At 40.4% G+C, this 23,588-nt stretch overlaps 1 protein-coding gene across 1 annotated transcript in view; it reads left to right on the top strand.

The window, feature by feature from the left end:
* Window positions 1-921: 921 nt before the first annotated feature.
* Window positions 922-23,588, top strand: part of CCDC170 (coiled-coil domain containing 170) — a 56,874-nt gene continuing 34,207 nt past the window's right edge. The window contains exons 1-5 of the mRNA XM_021693244.2: window positions 922-926; window positions 1,741-1,933; window positions 3,263-3,519; window positions 7,615-7,759; window positions 13,856-14,041. Coding sequence (XP_021548919.2) covers window positions 922-926; window positions 1,741-1,933; window positions 3,263-3,519; window positions 7,615-7,759; window positions 13,856-14,041 — 786 coding nt within the window. The remainder of the gene's footprint in view (window positions 927-1,740; window positions 1,934-3,262; window positions 3,520-7,614; window positions 7,760-13,855; window positions 14,042-23,588) is intronic.

The raw sequence follows: 23,588 nt of genomic DNA, 5'->3' as shown, positions 1-23,588 counted from the left end.
ATGGAATGATTACATCATTTCCTGAAGAAGGATGCTAGTCATTGAAAGAAATAATCATAGCTATTGAAGAACTTATTTTCCTAATGAATTTTATAAAATGATGTGCCATACAGGAGTGCCTGGGAGGCTCAGTCGGTTAAGGTTCTGACTCTTGATTGCAGCTGAAGTCATGATCTCAAGGTCGTGAGATTGAGCCTTGAGTTGGGCTCTTTGCTCAGTGTGGAGTCTACTTGAGGTTCTCTCCCTCTCCCTCTGTCCCTCCCCCCGCTTGCGCTCTCTCTCTCTTAAATAAATAAATACACAAAATAAATAAAATGATGTGCCATACACACTCTACTTCATACCTCTCATAAGTGACCAAAGTCCTTATGTGGCCTGTTTTAGGAAATCTTGCTGTGGTGGTTAGGGTGGGGAAGTCACTTCTGAATATAAAGTGAGGCTGAACAGGATGTGGTTCTCTTATTAGATATAGCTAAACGTTTTATGCTTTCTCCCCAGGAGTACATACCTACCATCTTCTTGGTTATGTTGTGATTGGCAAACATGGGCTGTTGCTAGGTGCAGTGAAGGTTTTGCTTGGCATTTTGTGCATCAAAACGCACTAGTCATGAGAACGCTTGTTATAAAGTTAAGGGCTTTGAGATGACTTTTGCATTCATGAGCATTTTCCAAACAGTAGTCTTTGGCAGTTCAGTAGCTGGGCAGCCATAAACCAGTTTTACTAGTATGTCCCCTGAGGCCTCGTAGATAATTCCAGGAAACCCTCCTTTATGTGACCTCTTTCATATTCCTTCAAAAATGAATGGCTTTCCTGTGTGTCTTTCACAAAGAGCACAGGCCTTGGAGACTTCACAGATCCCTACCTCTGTGAAGTAGGTATCTGTCCAAGCTCAGGAATAATTCTCGAAAGAAGCTGGTCTCATGGCGTAAGTAACAGAACCAGAGGTTACAGACTATGACCCACAGGCCAAACCCATCAAATCTGCTCTGCAGATGTGTTTATTTGGATCATAGTGTTTCTTTTTTTAAACATTGAAATTAGTTGCCAAGCTGAAAAAACTGGGAATTTTTACTTCAGAAAGTCTGGATATATGACTTGTCTTGAAAAATTGGAAAAACTTGGCCACGCGGAGATCCACAGTTCTGCACTGGCTGCCATCCGTGGAACTGAGAGCTGTTGCCTGGCGGATGGGGGGAAGACTCCTCGGGTACCACCCCACTATCGTGGTCTCCCGCATTCATCTGAGTCACCTTCATGAGTCATGACCCCAAGATAGGCTATGAGATTGAGAATAAATGGTATAGTGAATAATAAGGAAGGAGGCAGCCTTTTGCCTTCAACTCACACAATCTCTTTGGTAAACAAATGATGCCCTTTATTCAAAATATGAGGTGGGTTGATCATTTTTGTAGTCTGGAAACAGAAGGACAATGAAAACTGCCTCTTTGCTGTGGACTTTGTCACATTGCGTCTCTTCTGACAGTTTTGTGGGGACTCTTATCATTGGTTCTGGTCAGAGGTCAAGTAGCATTTGAGTTGGGTGGAAGGAAGCTCTCTAAAGTGGCAAAGGCCAATCCTTAAATGCCATCTTGGGAGAGCACATCATTTGTTCCTGGGCTGCCTCCCGCCTCCCTCAGAATTTTGAGAGTGAGATGATCTGGACGAGACACTGCCTGGGCAGCATTTTTGAGACATTTGGACTACAAAGAATGCTCTGTGTTTAATCTTGCTCTGCACAGCTGCATGGAAAAAGATTGTTTAAAACTCTTCTTTATATTTTGTCTTTTGGGGGAACCCTGTCGGGAAATTTATGGCCGTCCCTTGGAAGTCCCGGTCACCCGGGAACAACTAAACCACTATCGGAATGTGGCCGAAAACGCTCGAAGTGAACTGGCGGCAACTTTGGTCAAATTTGAATGTGCTCAGTCTGAGGTAAGACTCTGCATCTTCGTGACTTCAAGATGGGCCATTTTAGCTTCTTCTAGAGTGAAGCAGAGCGTAGAGGTGATTAGAAATAGGACGGGAGGGCACAGCTTTACACCTTTTGGCAAAGGTGATACGCCTCTGGTTCATCTACTCCCCTTGTTGTAGAGAATTCTTGAAAGGTTGTGCATTTGCCGTGGTTCAAAGCAAGGTGACGTTGGCTGGTTCCCAGATGTCCGAGGAGCTTCACAGCCTTGACAGACCTGGAGGCACCTGATGACTTTGGTTGAAGCTGCCTTGGTGTTGGAGCATTTTTAGCATCTCCCTGAATATGTACCTTTAATGTGGTTTGCTTGCAATCTGGAGGTCTTAGAATGGAATGATGGATCCCTTCCTACTGCTAGTTCTGATTGGCTGGGGGAAATTCTAGGATGATGATTAGGATCCATCTTCCCTCTGGGCTGGATCAGGTCTATTGTAGAGTTTCTGAGAGAGTCTCTCTAGAACCATTCTGCTCATAGCCTGGTGGCCCTGAGGGGTCCTGGGCTTGCTTATGAGGTAACTAGCCCTTTCATTGGGCTACCAGGAGTCCACTGAGAGATGATTTGATACCTTCTGTGTGTGTGTGTGAAAAATTGTATGCATGTATACTCATAGTTCCAAAGAAGTACACGCATTCATAAAGTTTTCTTACAGGGTGGCCCTGACATCTTAATAGGGCATATACGTTGTTCAATATTTTGATGCCACAGAATTCATGAAAGTTAAAATGTTTCTTTTGTATGAAACCTATAAGGATTTTCCTTTTCTTCCATATTTTCCCCAGAAATCGGAATGTTATTTTTTTATCATTAATATTTTTTTATTGCCCACAATAAGGATCCTGAAGGCAAGTGGGAGAAATACAGTGACATATCAAATAGTCTGTATCTACTTAGGAACCAGTTGTGGCCATGAAATTACAAATATCTTAGCTTGTAGGTTTCTTGTTTCATTGTCTGTCAGCAGCAATAACAGCAATGCAGATTTAGAAAATGAGTTACCATTGAAAAATATCACTTTTTGCAAAATACACCACAAATGTCTCTTGAGTGACACTAAATCACCCCGAGACATTGCTCAATTGGTTTCAAAAGAGACAGAATATGAGGTCCATTGTTTAGGCATATGTTCCCATCTGGTGATGTAGACACAAATATGAAAAAAAGAAAATAAAGTTGGATTAAGTCATGAACAAAAGAGTGACATTTGAAATTATGATTCTGGGTTTCTTAAAAGTACTTCACACTTAACGCCACTGAAATCCTTTTCCTCCTTTTTATGGCTTTTCCATGTTAGCTTCGAGACCTCCGATCCAAGATGCTTTCGAAAGAAGCCTCCTGTCAAGAGTTGAAAGCTGAAATGGAGAATTACAAAGAAAATAATGCTAGAAAATCATCTCTCCTCACCTCCCTGAGAGACAGAGTTCAGGAGCTGGAAGAAGAATCAGCAGCACTTACCACTTCTAGAATTAGAACCGAAATCACAGCTCACACTGCAATCAAGGAGAACCAGGAGTTAAAGAAGAAAGTTGCAGAACTAGATGAGAACTTACAGTAAGGGTATTTCAATGTATTTTGTAGTTGTTAGCATTAAAATACTAGCTCCTGATAGCAGGATATGCCCTTGAAGGTACTGGCATGTTGTTGCCTTATTTGGCCCTGAAACTCAATTTGAAAAAAAAAAAAATCTTGAAGCTCAAATATCTTTGGAGTCTTGAAAATTTTTCTCAAGCTCATTTCCAAATGTTACCAGGAATCTTAACAAACAAGGCATTGTCCTAAGCATGTTTCTGTCCGATTGATTAGGGTTGCAAATGCTCATATACAGAATGTGGAAGATTTTCTGTAAGTAGAGGTTTAACCAGAGGCAGTGAAGTGGCACACACAGGGAGGTGTTTATTCAAAAGCTAGCTATAAAACTGCCCGGGAAGCCCAGACCACTCCAGACCACCCTGAACACTCCTCATTAGCTTTTATTGCCCACTTATGCAGAAAACTCACGAAACCTTAGTTTTCCACACTTAGTTCTGGCAAAAGGTAATTATTGAGACAAAACTGGGAACTAGTTGTTCCAAAAATACACTTTTAAAATTCTAAGTGTAATAAATAACTTTAATAATAAGATACTTGATACTTATTTTACTTAATTCCATCTTAAAAAAACAAAAAAACCCAACACCGCCACTCTTGTCCTCTTTTTCTCCCCCCATTTACAGCAAAACTCCTTAAAATGTTTGTATAGACTCATTGTCTCCAGTTCTTCTTCTCTCTTCTCTCTTGGGTCTCCTCCACTGAAACCACTCACTAAGGTGACCCATGACCACACATTGTGGATTAAATAGTCAGTCTTTGTCTCACTTGACTTACCAGTATGTCAGGCACAGTTGGTCTCTCTCCTTGAACCACCTGCTTCTTCTGGCTGCTAGGACACTCCCCATGCTGACTTGGTATCTTTCCTTCCTAGCTGCCCTGCCATAGTCTCTTTTGTTTTCCCCGTCTCATCTTGTTGACTTCCAAAGACTGGAGTGCCCGGGCACTCAGTCCTTGAATCTCTTCTGGTTTCTATCTAAATTCATTCTCTTGGTGATCTCATGACTTTAAGTATGATCTAAATGCTAGTGATGCCCACATTTCTATGTCTAGCCTGGATCTCTTCTCAGACCTCAAGGAAGACCCACATATTTTTACTACCTACCGGGCCTTGGCATGTGGATGTCCAATGGGCATCTCACACTTAACATGGCCAAAATGGAGCTCCTGCTGTTCCCACAGAACCCTCTTGCTCCTTTCCTCATCTCTAGTGATAATTCCATTCCTCTAGTCCATCAGGTCAACAACCTTAGTCATCATCCTTGGTCCTCTTGCTCTTTCACACTCTGTGTCTGATCCTTCAACAAGTCCCCTCATCTCTACCTGCAGAATAAATCTACTACGTTTTGACTACTTCCCATTGTTGCTCTCATTGCCATTAACCTGATTCCAGGGACTACCATCTCTCTCTGGGATGTTTGCAGTAGCCTCCGAAGTGATTTTCCTGCTGCTGCATGTGCCCCTCGCAGCCAGATTGATCCTGTAAAAACACAATAGATCTCTTCGGTCCTCTGCTCAGAGGCCTGCAGGACTTCTCTTCTCTCTCAGGGTAAAGACAAAGGATATTCTATGACCTAGAAGGCTCATCCTGACCTGGTTTTGCTTCCATTCTCTCTTTCCATTCTTTCCATTTCAGCTCACTGGCTTCTTTGCTGTCCTTCGAATGTAACAGGTGTGTTCCTACCTCAGGACTTTTGCACTTGCTAATCCCTTGGCCTGGAAAGCTCTTCCCCCAGATATGGCACGGCTGCCCCTCTTCTCCCTTTAGGTCTTCACTCAGAAGTCGCTTCCTCCGGTCTTCCACGAGTGACTACATCTAAAATTTTACTCTGCTCCCCCGCCAAATATTTCTTCCTCCCTTTCCTGCTTGATTTTTTCTCTCTGGCTTTTTTTGTTTTTTTATAACAGTATACATTTCACATACATTGATTTTGATTACTGTCCATCTTCCTGACTAGAATGTAAGCTCCGTGAGGGCAGGGATGTTCATCTGTTTTGTTCACTACTGTATCTGTAGTACCTTTGATTGGGCTTGGTGCATAGTGAGTATCCAGTAGATATTTACTAAATAAATGAATAATACAAGTGATCTATACTAATTGTAAAAAAATTTTTTTTAAGATATAGAAAATTGCCAAAAATACTAAAATTATTCAAGACCTTACAATTCCTGAAAAGCTATACTTCAAATTTTGGTGAACAGGTTTTCAGGTAGTTGACATCATATAATGAACTGTTTTTTACTGAATAATATGTTGTAGACATATATTTCTTAAGATTTTATTGATTGACTGATCTGGAGCAGGGGGAAGGGCAGAGGGAGAGAGAGAGAGAATCTCAAGCAGGCTCTGTGCTGAGCGTGGAGCCCAATGTGGGGCTCAATTCCACAACCCTGAGATCATGACCTGAGCCAAAATCAAGAGTCGGGCAATTAACCAACGAGCCACCCAGGCGCCCCTATGTTGTACATATTTTAAAAAGTCACTCATTGTATCATCTTTAATAGCCCATGGTACCCATTGCCTGACATATCATAATTTACTTACCAGTTCTTTTTGTTATTTCTTGCAGACACTCAGGTTAGTTTCACTCAAAGAATTATTATAAACCAAGTGTATTCATATTTTCACATTTATGTGATTATGTCCGTAGGGTAGATTCCTAGGACTTTATTGGGTCCAAGTGAAATGCAAATACAAGTGGGAACAGTTCAGCCACACTTGGGATGGAGAAGCAAGATTGAAGCCTTGGATTGAATGGGTGGATTCATACATGTAAATCAGTCCATCCGCATCATAGCATTAACTGTGCTTTTCATGAGCCAGAGAGACTGAATCAATTTTACCTTTTATATGCTGAAAATAAGAACTTAGAGATATATTGATGTTGGTCTTTTATTGTTATACATTTTTCTAAATAGAAATATGATATGCTTTTGAGTGTATGCAATTACATGCTTTGTTAATCTTTGAATAGAGTGAAAGAATTTGCAGTAAACACTCAACATGGTAAAAAGGGAAAGCAATAATCATGTTTATTATCTAGGGTACTGAAAAAATGATACCAAATTACTGAAATGATTCTAATTTGCCTTTAAAGTATGTGTGTTTTTTGATGATCTCTTAGTCTCTTGACATTTAAAGCATTAGAAATAGACCGTGCTATTTCAGCAAAACTACCTCAGATTTGAAATGAAATATTCATAGCAGAGCGTAATCAACTGATTTTCCTTGACTGGCCCATCTCAATACTCTTTAAACACTCTGGATGTATGAAAACTAATAATGGTCTTTGCTGGTGATTGAACATCTCTCTCTTCTAGAGGGGGAACATCCACTGCTCCTGATGTATTTTTTTTTTTTTTAAGATTTTGTTTATTTATTTGACAGAGAGAGAGAGAGAGACACAGCGAGAGAGGGAACACAAGCAGAGGGAGTGGGAGAGGGAGAAGCAGGCTTCCCGCTGAGCGGGAAGCCCGACGCGGGGCCCGATCCCAGCACCCTGGGATCATGACCTGAGCTGAAGGCAGACGCTTAATGACTGAGCCACCCAGGCACCCGTGATGTATTTTTTTATTATAGTTATGCTTGGCCATGACCCAGGGTATGCCCTAAGTAACCCTTATAGATCACTGCATAGCGTCTGAAAATAAAGCAAAAGGTGATACACTAGAAGAAATATAGCAGTACTGTCCTTCTTCCCCATGAGGACCCAACACAGACCCATGACTGTATACATCCATTGTGATCTAGAGATTTCCTGCCACTTCTGCAGATCCTAAATGGTCAAGGACAAGAGGCAGAGAGTCTGTCTCCTTTGCTGTTACTAGATCTAAGATGCCATGAAGATTTTTGTACATTTCTGCTAAGTGTAGGTGTCTGGCTTTGACTTTTCTCCTTCCTGTACAGGGCTCGCATGACAATGATGTGCTCTGTGTCCAGGAAACTGTGTTGTGATGAAAGTGATGATTGGATCAGAGAGCTTAAGTTCTGAACTTTGTTTGATGAATGATCTCTTCTATAGTGTTACAACTTGACGTATGTGTTATTTGCCCTATAGAAAGTGTTTAAAGGAAAATGAGGAGAATAAGAATCAAGTCTCGAAGAATTGCAGGAAACATGAGGAATTTCTAGCTCAACTTGGTGACTGCTTAGATCCAGAGAAGAAGAATGAAAAGGCATCAGATGAAGATTTAATCCTAAAGGTGTATGCACATGAAAAAGACGATAAATGTAGCGGTCATTCTGACATATGCCGTGAACGGAAGTGCTGTGTTTGAGGCTGGGGGTGGCAGGAGAATGGGACAGTAGCCCAAGTATAGCATTAATTGAATGTGTGATCTGGGACACACATTTTCACCTCTCTGAGCTCTATTCCAGAATCCTTTCCAACATTATTTGGGATTAATTACTCTCCAGAAAAGATGAATTGTTTTGTCTAAAATATATTTAGGTTGCCAAATACAATTAATTATTCATCTTAACAATGTGTTTTAGGGAGTTTTTTTGTTTTAGTTACAGACAGAAGCATACACACCTGCAACCCAAACCAAAACCAGCTCTGTCATTTTTGGGATACTTACTGAGTATAAGGTTAAGATTAGTTCTAAAGTACTTTTTAATTTTCCATTGAAATCAAATAACAAAAAGGTTGCCAGTAAGGTGGAAATTAGTTATGTCAATGAATAATTCACTTGGCACATAGTGATTCATTAGGGCACCTGACAATGTTGGAGGTCCCACCCTGTCTTTGCTTATTTCACACCTTTTGTATCCTTGCTTCCTGACAGATCTCCTTGCAGCCAATCTTATTTATTAAAATTGAGGCATAATTGGGCGCCTGGGTGGCTCAGTTGGTTGGGCGACTGCCTTCGGCTCAGGTCATGATCCTGGAGTCCCTGGATCGAGTCCCGCATTGGGCTCCCTGCTCAGCAGGGAGTCTGCTTCTTCCTCTGACCCTCCCCCCTCTCATGTGCTCTCTGTCTCTCTCATTCTCTCTGTCTCAAATAAATAAATAAAAAATCTTTAAAAAAAAATTGAGGCATAATTGACATGCAACATTATATTAGTTTCAGGGGTACAGCATAATGATTCAACACTTGTATACACTGTGAAATGATCACCATGTAAGTCTGGTCACCATCTGTCACCATGAAAGGTTACAGAAAGTTTATTTATTTATTTTCTTGGGAGGGGGACTTTCAAGATGTACTTTCCTGGCAACTTTCAAATGTGTACTAGGATACTGTTGACTGTAGTCACCATGCTGCACACTGCATCTCCATCACCTATTCATTTCACAGCTGGAAGTCTGTGCACCCCCAACCCCCTTCCCACTGGCAACAACCACTCTGTTATTCTTATTCATGAGCTTTTGTTTTGTTTTGTTTGCTCATTTGTTTTTTAGATTCCACATATAAGTGAAAGCATAGAGTATTTGTCTTTCTCTTGACTTATTTCACGTAGCATAATACTCTCAAAGTCCATCCATGTTGTCACAAATGGCAAAGTTTCATTCTCTCTTTTTTTTTAAGCGAGAGAGAGTGCAAGTGGTGGGGGAGGGGCAGAGAGAGAGGGAGAGAGAGAGAGAATTTTAAGCAGGTTCCACACCCAGCACGGAGGCCAACGTGGGGCTCTATCTCACGGTCCAGACAGAGATCATGACCTGAGCCAAAATCAAGAGCTGGACCCTTAATGGACTGAGTCACCCAGGAGCCCGCATATATCTTTCCTAAATAGTGTTTTTATTTTCTTGGGGTAAATACTCAGAAGTGCAATTGCTGGATCATATGACAATTCTCTTTTTAATTTTTCGAGGAGCCTCCACACTGTTTTCCACAGTGGCTGTAGCAGTTTACATTTTCCACCCACAGTGCACAAGGGTTCCTCTTTCTCCACATCCTCGCCAGTAGTTACTTTTTATCTTTTTGGTATTAACCATTCTGATGGATGTAAACTGAAACCTCATGTGGTTTTGATTTGTATTTCCTGGATGATGAATGATGTTGAACATCTTTTCATGTGTCTGCCATCTGTATGTCATCTTTGGAAAAATGGCTATTCGGGTCCTCTGCCCATTTTTTTTTTTTAAGATTTTATTATTTATTTGAGAGAGAGAAAGAGTGAGCGTGTGCACACACATGAGCAGCGAGGAGAGGCAGATGGAGAGGGAGAGGCAGACTCCACTGAGCAGGGAGCTGGACGTGGGGCTCAATCTTGGGACCCTGAGATCATGACCCAAGCCGAAGGCAGACGCTTAACTGACTGAGTCACCCAGGCATCCCTGCCCATTTTTTTAAATTGGATTTTTTCCCTATATGCGTTCTCTATATATTTTGGATATTAACCTCTTGTCAGGTATATGATTTGCAGATATTTTCTTCCCATTCAGTAGGTTGCCTTTTCATCTTGTTGATGGTTTTCTTGGCCATGCAGAAGCTTTTCAGTGTGGTATAGTCTCACTTGTTTATTTTTGTTTTGTTGCCTTTGCTTTTGGAGTCAGATCAAAAAAAAAAAAAAATTGCCAAGACTGATGTCAGTGAGTTTACTGCCTCTGTTTTTTCCCAGGAATTTTATGGTTTCAGCTCTTATAGTCAACTCTTTAATCCATTTTGAGTTCATTTTTGTGTGTGCTATAAGATAGTAGTCTAGTTTTATTCTTTTGCATGTGGCTGTCCAGTTTTCTGAACATCCCCTATTAAAGAGACTGTCCTTTCCATATTGTATATTTGTGCCTCCTTTGTTGTAAATTAATTGACCACGTGTGTGTGGGTTTATTTCTGGTCTCTCTATTCCATTCTGTTGATCTGTGTGTCTGCTTTTGTGTTGTTACCATACTGTTTTGATGATGATAGCTCTGTAATATCGTTCGCAATCAGGGAACAGGACGCCTCCAGTTTTGTTCTTCTTTCTCAAGATTGTTATGTCTGTTGAGGCTCTTTTGTGGTTCCATACAGACATTATCACTGTTCTGTGTCTCTGCAAGATGCCATTGGGATTTTGATAGGATTGCGTTGAATCTATAGATTGCTTTGAGCAATACAGACTTTCTAACAATATCAACTCTTCCAGTCCATGAGCACAGAGTATCTTTCCATTTATTTGTGTCTCCTTCAATTTCTTTCATTAATCCATGCAGCCAGTCTTAAAAGCCCCATCTCGGAGTTTTATTAGTAAGCTTCCCAACTGTACTTCCGGAAAACTGCAAAATCATTTCCGTTCACTTGAGGATGTTGTCCTCGGCTGACGGGTTTTGATAGCTCAGGCCTGATAGCCTCGAGGGTGCTGGATGCACCTCCTCTTCCCTGTTGCACACCTGTGACCAGGAGCCTGGCTGTGAAAGTCCACAGTGCAGTGCAGTTTGGGAGACTGTTTTTAAAGCCACGTGATGGGGAGAAGAAAAGAGAACGAAGAACCTTCTTCTTTCATGACACCCTTTCCCCCTGTCAGAGACTAGCTCCAGGTGCTAATCTGGGAGTTGATACTGTATTAATTATGCCTTATTGTCTTCTGTATTTCCAATGCTTTGACATCTGGGGCCTTGCTGACCCAGGAGAGAGTGACTCAGAGGGTTAGCCAGTTCCTCCTCAATGACCCTCCTGGGAGCCCGGCTTTCATATGCAAACCAGCCGCCCCCACATCCCCAGCCAGTTTCTACATCAGGTTCTGGGCCGGTTTCTGTATCAGGCTCTGGGGTGCTGTCCACCTTCCGCCTTCCCTGATCACCACAGGGCTAGGTACCCGACAGCTAGGGACAGCCCTTAAACTCCTTAGAGTACTAACTAGCCAGTCCTGAACCTGCTTACCTCGCCTTGCTCACTCCCTCCTGTGGAAACCACAACAAAGACTCTTGCCTCTGTTTTCCTTTGCTGTCCTGTCTCCGGACTGACCCATGCTTCCCTGCGTGGCCTTGTATGGCAGGGCGTGCCCCCCCCCCTTCTGGAAAACTGAGTTAACAAACTGTTTTTCAAGGGCAGCTCTCTCCAGATCTGTTCACCACACCATACCTGAATAACAAAAGAAACTATATTTTAAAACAGATACTGGGATTCTAGGGCTTTAGCATCTCAAAAAAAAAAAAAAAAATCTCTGGCCAAGAGTGGAAAGGTTGCTATCTTTTTTTTTTTTTTTTTTAAAGATTTTATTTATTTATTTGACAGAGAGAGAGCGAGAGCAGGAACACAAGCAGGGGGAGTGGGAGAGCGAGAAGCAGGCTTCCTGTCGAGCAGGGAGCCCGACGTGGGACTCGATCCCAGGACCCTGGGATCATGACCTGAGCCGAAGGCAGACGCTTAACGACTGAGCCACCCAGGCGCCCCTGAAAGGTTGCTATCTTATCAACACTCACCAGGTGTTCCCCTGGGGATTGGAACAAAACCACTCCTTCAATTTCAAAACCATTTCCTCGCTTTTACAGCTCTCCCAACCACATGTGCACCCCCCCCCCCCAAGAAACCAAAGAGGCGTTCCTAAGGACTTAGTTGACATCCATTTCACAGATATTTAGTGAGTGACTACTATATGCTAGACACGATTCTGGGTGCTGGTGGTGCCGCAGTGAATGAGATAAGCCTAAATCTGTGCTCTCCTAGAAGTTTCGTTATTGTGAGATAAAGATAATGAGGAAAAAACAAATATCCAGTATTATCCCATGTAGTAAATGGGGATGTGGGGATAGAGAGTGAGGCAGGTTAGAGGCGTGGCAGGCTAGTTTAGGCGGATTGACCGAGGAATGCCCCTCTGAGGTGGGGACTTTTTTTTTTTTTTAATTTAAGTTCACTTAATTAACATATAATGTATTATTAGTTTCAGAGGTAGAGGTCAGTGATTCATCAGTCTTATATAATACCCAGTGCTCATTATATCACGTGCCCTCCTTAATGCCCATCACCCAGTTACCCCATCCCTTCACCCCCCTCCCCTCCAGCAACCCTGTTTGTTTCCTATGATTAAGAGTCTCCTATGGTTTGTCTCCCTCTCTGATTTCGTCCTGTTTTATTTTTCCCTCCCTTCCCCTAAGATACTCTGGTTTGTTTCTTAAATTCCACATATCAGTGAGATCATATGATACTTGTCTTTCTCTGATTGACTTATTTCCCTTAGCATAATACCCTCTCGTTCCATCCTTGTTGTTGCAAATGGCAAGATTTCATTTTTTTGATGGCTTAGTAGTATTCCATTGTATATATATGCCACATCTTCTTTATCCATTCATTTGTTGTTGGACATCTGGGCTCTTTCCATAGTTTGCCTATTATGGACATTGTTGCTATAAACATTGGGGTGCAGGTGACCCTTTGGATCACTACATTTTATCTTTGGGGTAAATCCCTAGTAGTGCAATTGCTGGGTTGTAGGGTAGCTCTATTTTCAATTCGCTGAGGAGCCTCCATACTGTTTTTCAGAGTGGCTGCATCAGCTTGCATTCTGAGGTGGGGAATTCTGAAAGATGTTGGGGACTGAGCATACACATATGCGGAAAAGTGTTCAGGAGAGTGGGAACAGCCCTGAGTTGGGAACAGGGCGCCATGTTGGCTGGGTGCTGAGGCTGACCACTTCCCCAGAGCGTCACGACACCGATACTGACTCTGTAATGTGGGGTCTCATCTCTTCCTGTAGGCGTCCTCATGGCCTTCCAGGCTGAGCTGTCTGCAGGGCTGGTTCCCTGGCCAATAAGCCTGTCTGATTTCATTTTCCCTCCTTACAAATCTTACAAATCTTACTCATGCTTTCAGCTGACAACCCAAATGCACAACATAGAGAGTGAAAAGCTCTGCTAATCCCAATGGTAGCCACTGTTTGAGCATGTTATTCAGGATTTTTCTATGCTTATATTAATTAGAAGGATTTTCTTTTTAAAAAGAGAGTCCCGCTTTCTTCTGTGTGTTTCCCCCTGCGCCAGGTAGCGCCTCGCATGCAGTTGGCACCAGTGGACGTGGGCTGAATAGAAGTCCCTTGCTTCCTCCCCTGCTGTAATCTCTGCAGAACATCACCTTTCCTCGATTATTTAAGCCAGGGGCTTGCTGACGCTTGCTCTGTCGGGAAGCTTTTGGCAAGACTTTCAGCAGTGTTGCCTGGAGCTATCTTTTGATTAATTTTAATTTGATCACTGGGTCTGTGCATAACAACAGAGTTTAGAGGCTGCTTTTGACAATATGTTCTTTTGAGTGGATGGAGGGACAGTGCTTTCACTGGTTTCATGTGATCATGCAGTCAGCGGGGTACATAGATCAGAGTTGCTTAGAGGAAGCCGTGTGAAATTGCTAATTTTTATAGGATAGCTGTAATTGCTTTCTCTGCAGCTTAGAGAGCTGTGCGAGGAAAATGCATTCGTGAAAGGACAGATTGTTACTCTTGAAGAGACTATAAATGTCCATGAGATGGAAGCAAAAGCTAGCAGAGAAACCATCATGAGGCTGGTTTCAGAAGTAAACAGAGAGCAAAAGAAAGCTGCCTCCTGCACCGAGGAGAAAGACAAGCTGAACCAGGTACAGTATGTGAAGTGTGCATGTGCACCTGCGATCATGTTTATGAAGCAGAAATTGAAAACCAGATGTGGGTGAGCACACTGGTGTTACTGACCACAGTTTCAAAAGGCAGCTGTCAGCAGGAGGGCTGGGGGCAGAATGGGACGCAGTGACCCGAGCAGGCCGTTGGGTACATAGTTTTTTCCTAATTAGAAAAAAAAAAAAAAAGACACACAGCACATTTAAAAGTAGAGTTTGTAGAGGCTTGTGTCCTACTTTAGTTAGGCTCTAAGGATTTTTGATACTCAAACATTAACTTTTTTTGAAAAATAGGTAATGCATCCACCAGATACAAAATTCCAAATAGACATAAAGGTATATGGTGAAAATCCTCCCCACCCCCACCCCTCCCACCAGCCACCCAGTCGTTCTCCTCAGAGGCAACCTCTGTTAACAATTATTTTTTTATATACCTTTCTAGAAATGTTCTTTGATGTGTATACTTATTCTTTTTTTAATTTTAATACAAATGGCAACATGCTGTGCATTATTTTTTCCCTTCATTTATTTTTTAACACAAAATGGTAATACACCACACACTATTATAAGCAAGGCTTCTATGAATAATCTTATATTATTTGTCATGCATGAGAATGTATCAGTAAGACAAAACCCTAGAAGGATACTTGCAGGGTCGGAGGAGATGAGTGTTACTTAGAAGAGACCATCAAAGGGAAGTTCTTCAATGCTAGACCGTTATTTGTACAATGAATTGCTTGATCTTTTCAAATTATCCGAAGCTCTGTTTGAGCATGCCAATTAATACTGTATGTTTTTTAACACTATATAATCTTTCAATTATTTTTATATTTTTGTGACAAACTAATTTTGGGATTAATAATGTGAATTTTCAAAAGCCAAAGTGAGCCAATGCAATCAGTTAACAAAGTACATAGGAGACAATTAAGTGGTAAAGGAGATGTAGTTCAAAATTAGGTAATGACTGGACTGAATTCAGGTTAAATGATTTTGGCAAGGGCATTTCAAAGGTTAAGTTGTAGACTTCATATTATAGGCAAGTCATGCTAGATTGTTCCTTGTTGCTGACACTAAGTTTGCCCATCTCTTTAGCATAAAGGGACATTTTTTTTTTCTTCTGCAGTTAAGTAAGGTATCTCTGGGCATATTATTTCTGATAACTGGCAGATTATTTCTGTTCCCCATTGACTTTACTGAGTGGTGTTATCATCATTGATTCTTGCCTGGATTAATTTACATCATGGGTGGCAAAAAGGTAATATTCCAGTTTTACCATTCCTTCTGCTTATTAGCTGGCATCCTTCTGTAAAGAAAAGCTTTTTATTTCTTTTCTTTTCAGTTCTATGGACACATGGATTTTTATGTACTCACTGTGTTACCATCAATTACTTTTTTTTTTTTTTTTTTTTTGGTGCTCCAAATTCACTATATTGGCTCAGTAGCAGCCCCTTCAAGATGGTCTCTGTGACCTTGTAAACTGACTCTAGTCTTTTGAACAATTCCTTGCTTTTTCTGACAGAAGACATGGCCTCTTAGGATCACTTAGAATTTTCAGACTACAGAACTAAAATCAACCTGTTCTGTAGGGAGCGTTGGTGCCTTTTCCTGAAGAATGGTGCTTAAAACCAAGATCGAGGCTCTCGGTGTGCTCATTGCTATTGGGCTGTCATTTCTTTAGGTGGACAGAGCTAGAAATACATTTTTAGTCATAAACTAATACTGGTATTTTTAAATTAAAAGTGGTATTTAGAGTTTTCCTAATATCTTTGTGTTTTATATTAGTATCGTTTGAATCTTAGTCATAATATCTACTCATTTGCTTTGTCTTACAATATACATAAAATTATTTCAAAATTACGCTTTTAATAGCTTACCTACCAGTGAGACTTCTTTTTTTTTTTTTTAAATATTTTTATTTATTTATTTGAGAGAGAGAATGAGAGAGAGAGAGCATGAGAGGGGGGAGGGTCAGAGGGAGAAGCAGACTCCCTGCCGAGCAGGGAGCCCGATGCGGGACTCGATCCAGGGACTCCAGGATCATGACCTGAGCCGAAGGCAGTTGCTTAATCAACTGAGCCACCCAGGCGTCCCACCAGTGAGACTTCTGAGTGAAGTTTTAGGCTCTCAGATTTTTTACATTAGTACTGTCAGCAATCATTAGTATAATAGTCCATTTATCAATCACTTACCATTAGCACAGTCATTGTGCTAAGTATACTTTGCTCAAGTTCACATAGCTCGTAAGTGGCAAAGCTGGGATTTGAACCCTGGTCATTATATTATTTTGCTATCATCAGTAATCCCTTTCCATGTGTAGGGTCACAGCTATATCCTACATATCTGTCTGATGCCAAGTTATTTGTTGTCAAGTCAGTAGGACAAGAACAGTAAGTAGCTATGCAAATTTCCTCAGTGAATGAATAACTTGAATTTGATTACAAATAGTAATTATTAAAGTATCAAGCCTTGAAAATTAGGCAGAATTTAACATTTACCTATAAGAAAGCATTTCTGAAGATAAGCAGTAGGAAATGAGAATGTGTTATAAGAGCACATTAAAAAAAAAACGGGACTTATTTCTTATATGTATCTTTACTTGTAAATAATGCAGTGTTGTTCAGACTTGGAAACACATTCATTTTGGGATGAAGTTCCTGCCAAAATAATAAAAATTGTAAAAAAAAAATATGGGCGATAAAAAACTTGAGGTCTTTTTAAAGTGCTCATTCATAGGATTATAACTCCAAAGATTGACTACCGAAAAATACTGTCAAGTGGTTTTACTGACACATTAATGGCCTCAGGAAGAGTCTTCATAATGCCTTCTAAAGCTCTGTTTTTGCGGTAGGAAACTTACTTTATTAGTGAAGCCCAGAATGACTGCGGAAGTAGTAGTATTTGCAGGCTGGGGTCCTGTTTTTACAAAACTCAACTTTTCTCATTTTCTTAATTGCTCTATTTACTTTATGACTTTTACTTTATGAAAATTTCCCAAATGAAAATCCAGGTGATTTATTATATATATGGAAAATACATTATTTGAAAATCTTAAGTAGTTAATATTGAAGTATGTTTTAACAACTATCAAAGATTGGCACTTTTTCTTTCAGTTATTTTGAAATAATCCAGTGTTGAAAAGAGTAGGCACTTCCCCTAAAACAAGCCACACACGCATTTCCTATGGGCCATACAAGTTCAGATCACCAGATCAGAAACTAAACTTACTTATTGGATTTCAGACAGCTTATTTTCCTTCATGCTGTTCACATTACCTTTAATTCTGGTAGCTAGAATTGAAGCTAAGAAAGAATATTGGTTTTGGAGTCAGGCAGGTCTGGTTTGGAAGGATGTCCTTTCTGCTTGTTTGGTTTGTTACCATGAAGTAGCGAATGGAAGAGAGAACAGCCTGAGACAGTTCACGGGGAGTAGAGTGGTTAAGAGGCTAGGCTCTCAGGTTTTTATCAGGGCTCCAGAATCATTTGGCTATGTGATCTGAGGCATATGATCTTACCTCTTGGAACCTCAGTTTCTTGTCTGTAAAATAGAAAAATAATTTAAGGATCCATCTCTTAAAATTATTCTTAGCACTGGATGACATAATATACACGAAGTACTCAGGACATGCCCATCACATAATTGATGCTCAGTGTTTTTATTTCCTTTTCCTAATTATTTACGTTTACCCGGGGATCCAAAGACACAAATTTATTTTAAGGGTATAGGCATATGGAAATAAGTTCCTGGAAGTGAGGACTTTATTAGACAGGATAAATTACCCAAGAAATTGAAGGTCTCTTGACAATCCTGGAATCATGATGTTGGAAGTGACCTTAAGGTCTTTTAGAATCTAGATCATGTAACCCTCTATGTGAAATCAGAATCATCTTTAAAATGTCACTGCCTAGCTAGTTTCCAGCCTTCACTTGAACTCTTCCATAGACAGGGAACCCACTACTGAACAAGGAGGTCCATATTCTCTATGTAGTTTTTTTTTTTAAAGATTTATTTGAGAGAGAGAGACAGAAAACAGGTGGGAGGAGCAGAGGGCGAGGGCGAGGGCGAGAGGATCCCAGGCAGACTCTGTGCTGAGTGTGGAGCCCGAATGCAGGGATTGATCCCACAACCCTGAGATCACGACCTGAGCCAAAATCAAGAGTCGGCCGCTCAACCGACTGCACCACCCAGGCAGCCCTCTCTGTATAGTTCTAATTGTTTGACAGTTCTTCATTATAGCACGTCGGGGTCAGAATCCCCATAATTTACATCCTCATCATGGTTCTGTCTTCATGAAACTTCATAGAATAAATTGAAATCTTTTTCTTTTCTTTTTTTTTTTTTTTTTAAATTTTATTTATTTACTTGACACAGAGAGAGACAGCGAGAGAGGGAACACAAGCAGGGGGAGTGGGAGAGGGAGAAGCAGGCTTCCCGCCGAGCAGGGAGCCCGATGCGGGGCTCGATCCCAGGACCCTGGGATCATGACCTGAGCCGAAGGCAGTCGCTTAACCAACTGAGCCACCCAGGTGCCCCTGAAATCTTTTTCTTATGGCTAACTTTAAAGCATTTGAAGACATTTATCATGGATTTCTGAGTCTTTTCTTTTGGCTAAGCATTCTGTATCTCTCAAACTTTGAAACTTCTTTCTTATCGTCTGTGAGGTTAGGAGAGTTCTAGCCTCTGGGTGAGGAATTAAAATGAAAATAAACACTAAAATCATATCTTCTCATATTATAAAAAATGAAACTGTTCATAAGACTCCGAAATAAAATTTAAAACCCTCTCTCCTTCCACTTCTAGTCTCACTGGGGCATTCCTATTTTAGCTTCTGACAGTTACCATTGAGACTTTAAAGGAATACATTTCTATTCTTGATTCACCAACGTGAGATGGTATTTTTAGACTTTTTGCTACAATGTGGAGGAATTTAATGCCTTTTACTTTTTTACTTCCCTCTCTCTACTTCCCAGTTTTACTTTATTATTGTATTTACATTGTCAAGGTTTGTAATATTTACATTCTGTTCTGTAACTATAATTAAATCTTCCATGCTTTGCCTTTAGATTCATTCTATGCATTCAAAATAAATAAAAAAGCATTTTAAATAGCACAATTACATAAATGTTTTTATTATGGGTGTAATGCTAGCATGTGATGCTGAACCCATTCAATTTTGACATGTCCCTCTTAAAAGTTCCAGCTGGGAACTGTCCATGGTCCTCCAGGCACAATCTGACCAGTTCAGAGCAGAGCGTTTGTAGTACTATAGTGAAGCCCAGAACACACTGGCCTCACGGGCAGCTAAATTCATTGTCAACTTGTATTGTGTTTGTCAATAATGAGAATTTCAAACTTACACTGAATTTTTATTATTTTTCAAGGTTGATGATGTCGGTGGGACAGCGTAAGGGGTGTGTATGTCTGTGTGTGTGTTCCTATCACTATTGACTCAGCACTTTAAATGGACCAGAATTTCCTGGATGTTTTCATAGTTGTCTCTGCTCTGTCATATCTTCCTTCCATTTCTAGCCCCCCAGCTACAGGTCCTTTCTCTAAAGATGATCAGAACTGGCAGTCGCTTGTGCTTATTTCTAGAGAGATGCTCTTTTTACAATGGCACTAGACACATGGTAGGCACCTTACTTTTTTCACTGACTGTATCTTGGAGAGTCTTCCATATCTTCCATATCAGTACATAAAAAATTTCCTCAGTTCTTTTTAGGAACTACATATGTTCTATGGTATAGATGTCTCATATTTGTTTAACTGGTCACATATCAGTGAATATTTGTGTAGTACCTGATCTTTTGCTGTACTGTAATGGAATAACTTAAAAAAATTTTTTTAAATTTTAATGCAGTTAATTAACATATAGAGTACTATTGGTTTCAGAGGTACAGGTCTGCGATTCATCAGTCTTATATAATATCCAGTGCCCATTACATCACATGCCCTCCTTAATGTCCATCCCTCAGTTACCCCATTCCGCCACCCCCCTCCCCTCCAACAACCCTCAGTTTGTTTCCTATGATTAAGAGTCTCTTATGGTTTGTCTCCCTCTCTGGTTTCGTCTTGTTTTATCTTTTCCTTTCTTCCCCTATGATCCTCTGTTTTGTCTTAAATTCCACATATCAGTAAGATCATATGAATTATTGTCTTTCTGTGATTGACTTATTTCGCTTAGCATAAGACCCTCTAGTTGTAATGGAATAACTTTGCACATATGTCATTTTCCATATTCAGTAATCTATCCTGCAGATCTATTCTTGGGACTGGAATTGCAGGACCACAGGGTATGTGCATATTCTATTTTGTTAGATGTTTATACCAGAATTACACCTATCTACACTCCCACCAACAATGTATAAGAGCACATATTTGGGGAGAATTTCTGTGTTTATTTCTTAACTTTAAATGCAGTAGGTAAAAAAATCAACTGGTTTTTCATTTTACAAAATTTTTTTTAAAAGATTTTTATTTATTTTTCAACAGAGAGAGAGACAGCGAGAGAGGGAACACAAGCAGGGGGAGTGGGAGAGGGAGAAGCAGGCTTCCCGCTGAGCAGGGAGCCCGATGTGGGACTCAATCCCAGGATGCTGGGATCATGACCTGAGCTGAAGGCAGAAGCCCAACTGACCGAGCCACCCGGGCATCCCATCATTTTACAAAACTTTTCTAAGGTTGGATGAATTAAACTCAAGCCAGAAGTTCTCCACCTGGATGATAATTAGGCATGTATTTTTGGTAGTTAGCAACATTAAAATAGGAAACAATTGCATTTTAAAAACAAACCTTTGAATGGTTTTATCACATAATGCATTTAATTGGGAATTAACACAGGGATGCACACAACTGGGAAGGTAAATCGAATGCCTTAGTCATATTATTTACAAGTGCTTTTGTTAAAAGTGGTTGTGAAGGGGTCATTATTCATTTCTTGCATTGGTGGGACCAATGAAAAGTTAAAAAATTTGGTTAAACAAGTCATCCCTGTCACTGTCTCTCTAGGAGCTGTCCTCTTTTGCAAATGTGATTTCCTTTGTGGAGGTCAGCCCTGATTTTGCTCAGAGGGTGCTACTTGTTTCTTGTTCTGTGTGTCAGTGTGGTCTGACAGCAGTCCCCAGGGCCTGGCCAGTGATACTGATGTCACATTATTTGAGTGGGTCCTTGAGGTAGCCATGCAACCAGACTCCACTCCAGTGCTGTCTCTGCTAGCTCTGTGGGTAATTGCGTTTGTAGTCTGAGGACTTCTGTTTATAGCAGATCAGCCCTGTGCTCCTAAATCCTGAAGCACTTAATCAGAGCACTGAGGCAGGGGCCATCCCTAAGGCCTTGCCCCTGGCTCCCCAGGCCTGCAGCTCACTGGGCTGAAACGGGTCCAGAAAAGAAATCTGGCCTGCTGCCACATGCCACTGTATTTTATGACCACAAATTCAGTTTTCTGATTTTTACCAGTCATAAAGGTTTGTGCTTTGGATTTGTTGGGGACTGTTTGGGCTCTTGTCTCAAAGGCAGGGAGACAATAGTCTGATATTGGGGTTGGAACAAATTCCTCATGGCTTGAATATTTTAACTGGTTTATTGGTCTCCTGGGGTAAGCTGCCAGTTGATTAGCACACTCCAAACTGACAGTAAGTCTATAGTACTCAAGCATCTGATATATTTTTTTGTGTGTATTTTGAGGACCTTTTGTATGTGGTTAAAGATATCACTCTCTGGGTCATGGAAACTCCCCTCTTCTGCATTAGGGGTTTTCTTTCCATATGATAGTTAACATAGAATATTCTAGAAGGCTTTAGGGCTTGGAGGGGATTAGAATTAATTTTCATCTCTACATCATTGAATTTGGGACCTTCAGTTTTCTAATTGCGTGTTGGATGGTCATTTCTAAGTAAAGTAGGGGCCTAATTTATTATCACCAGTGCTGATACTGGTTACCTGAATTGAGTAGCTATTGTATTACTATCTGAAAAGAGATCTGTAAAGTGTTAAAATACTGTATTTGTGATAAAGTGTCCTTGACTCTAAGAGCCATAATTTAATTAGCAGCAGTGGGGCTTCTCCACAGAGGACCGGTATCGAAAGGGAAGGGGGAAATGAAACTGTTGCTAGGACCTTGAGAAGCAAAGCATTTCACGAAATAGGTTCCACAATTAGTTTAGCCATTACTTTTCTGAAAAGGCCAGTTTTCTTTAATGACCTATCCACACTCGATGACTTTTTATTTCAAATTGATGCCAGGGACTTCCTTGATTTAAAAAAAAATCACCAGAAGGAAAAAAAAAGTAAGATATTCTCTTTTTTAAAAAAAGTAAAGAAGTAGACCCAGCAATTGCACTACTGGGTATTTACCCCAAAGATACACATGTAGTGATCCGAAGGGGCACGTGCACCCCAATGTTTATAGCAGCAATGTCCACAATAGCCAAACTATGGAAAGAGCCAAGATGTCCATCGACAGATGAATGGATAAAGAAGTTGTGGTATATATATATAGATATATACACACACACATACATACACACACACACACACACACACACACACTAGAATATTATGCAGCCATCAAAAAAAATGAAACCTTCCCATTTGCAACAACGTGGATGAAACTAGAGGGTATTATGCAAGCGAAATAAGTCAATCAGAGAAAGACAAGTATCATATGATCTCATTGATATGAAGATTTGAGAAACAAGACAGAGGATCATAGAAGAGAAGGAAAAATGAAACAAGATGAAACTAGAGAGGGAGACAAACCATAAGAGGCTCTTAATCTCTGTGTAAGACTGATGAATCACAGACCTGTACCCCTGAAACAAATAATACATTATATGTTAATAAAAATTTTTTTTAAAAAGCAGGCTTATGTGATAACCAATGATAACCTGTTTTTTGCAAGCCTAAATTGGGGTGCATCTTTTAAAATAAGGGTTTAAAAAAAAACTTTGCAGATGATTATCTTGGTGTACTTGAGAGAAGCTGCACAGGCATAAAATCATTTGTCTTAGTGTCTTCCTGTCTCTCACCCAGGGTATTTGTCTTTCTCTCTACGTGCTAAGAACAGGAAATTGCAAAAATAAAGATTTAATCGGTTAAAAAGAAAAGAAAAGAAGTAGCATTTCAAGGAACATCTTTCTTGTTTCCAAGCTGTTGGTGGAGATAAATTCCTTCTGAAGTTCAGTTCTGGTGCAAAAGGGATGAGTGCATTTTAACTGACAGCCTGAAATGTTACTGGCCTCTTTAGACATGGAATCTGCTATTCAAAGATAGTGTTTCTTTTTTGTTGCTTTCGACCCTAACATACTATTTGTAATAAATAACAAATTTTCTTTCTTTATTTTTTTGCCACTTACCTAGGCTGCAGTACTGTAGCAGTCCTGGTTAACAAGTTGCTTATTCTTATTTAATGTGAACTTGGGTATTTTAGAAATCCCTGTCAACAAGTTGCTTTTTTAAAATCACTTTTAAAGATGCCCCTTTTATGCCTCTTTGGACCCTTCTAGATTATAGTAAATAGAAGTAGGTGTACAGG

This window comes from Neomonachus schauinslandi, chromosome 8 (assembly GCF_002201575.2).
Source record: "Neomonachus schauinslandi chromosome 8, ASM220157v2, whole genome shotgun sequence".
Taxonomy (NCBI): Eukaryota; Metazoa; Chordata; class Mammalia; order Carnivora; family Phocidae; genus Neomonachus; species Neomonachus schauinslandi.
This window is presented reverse-complemented; position numbering and strand designations above follow the sequence as displayed.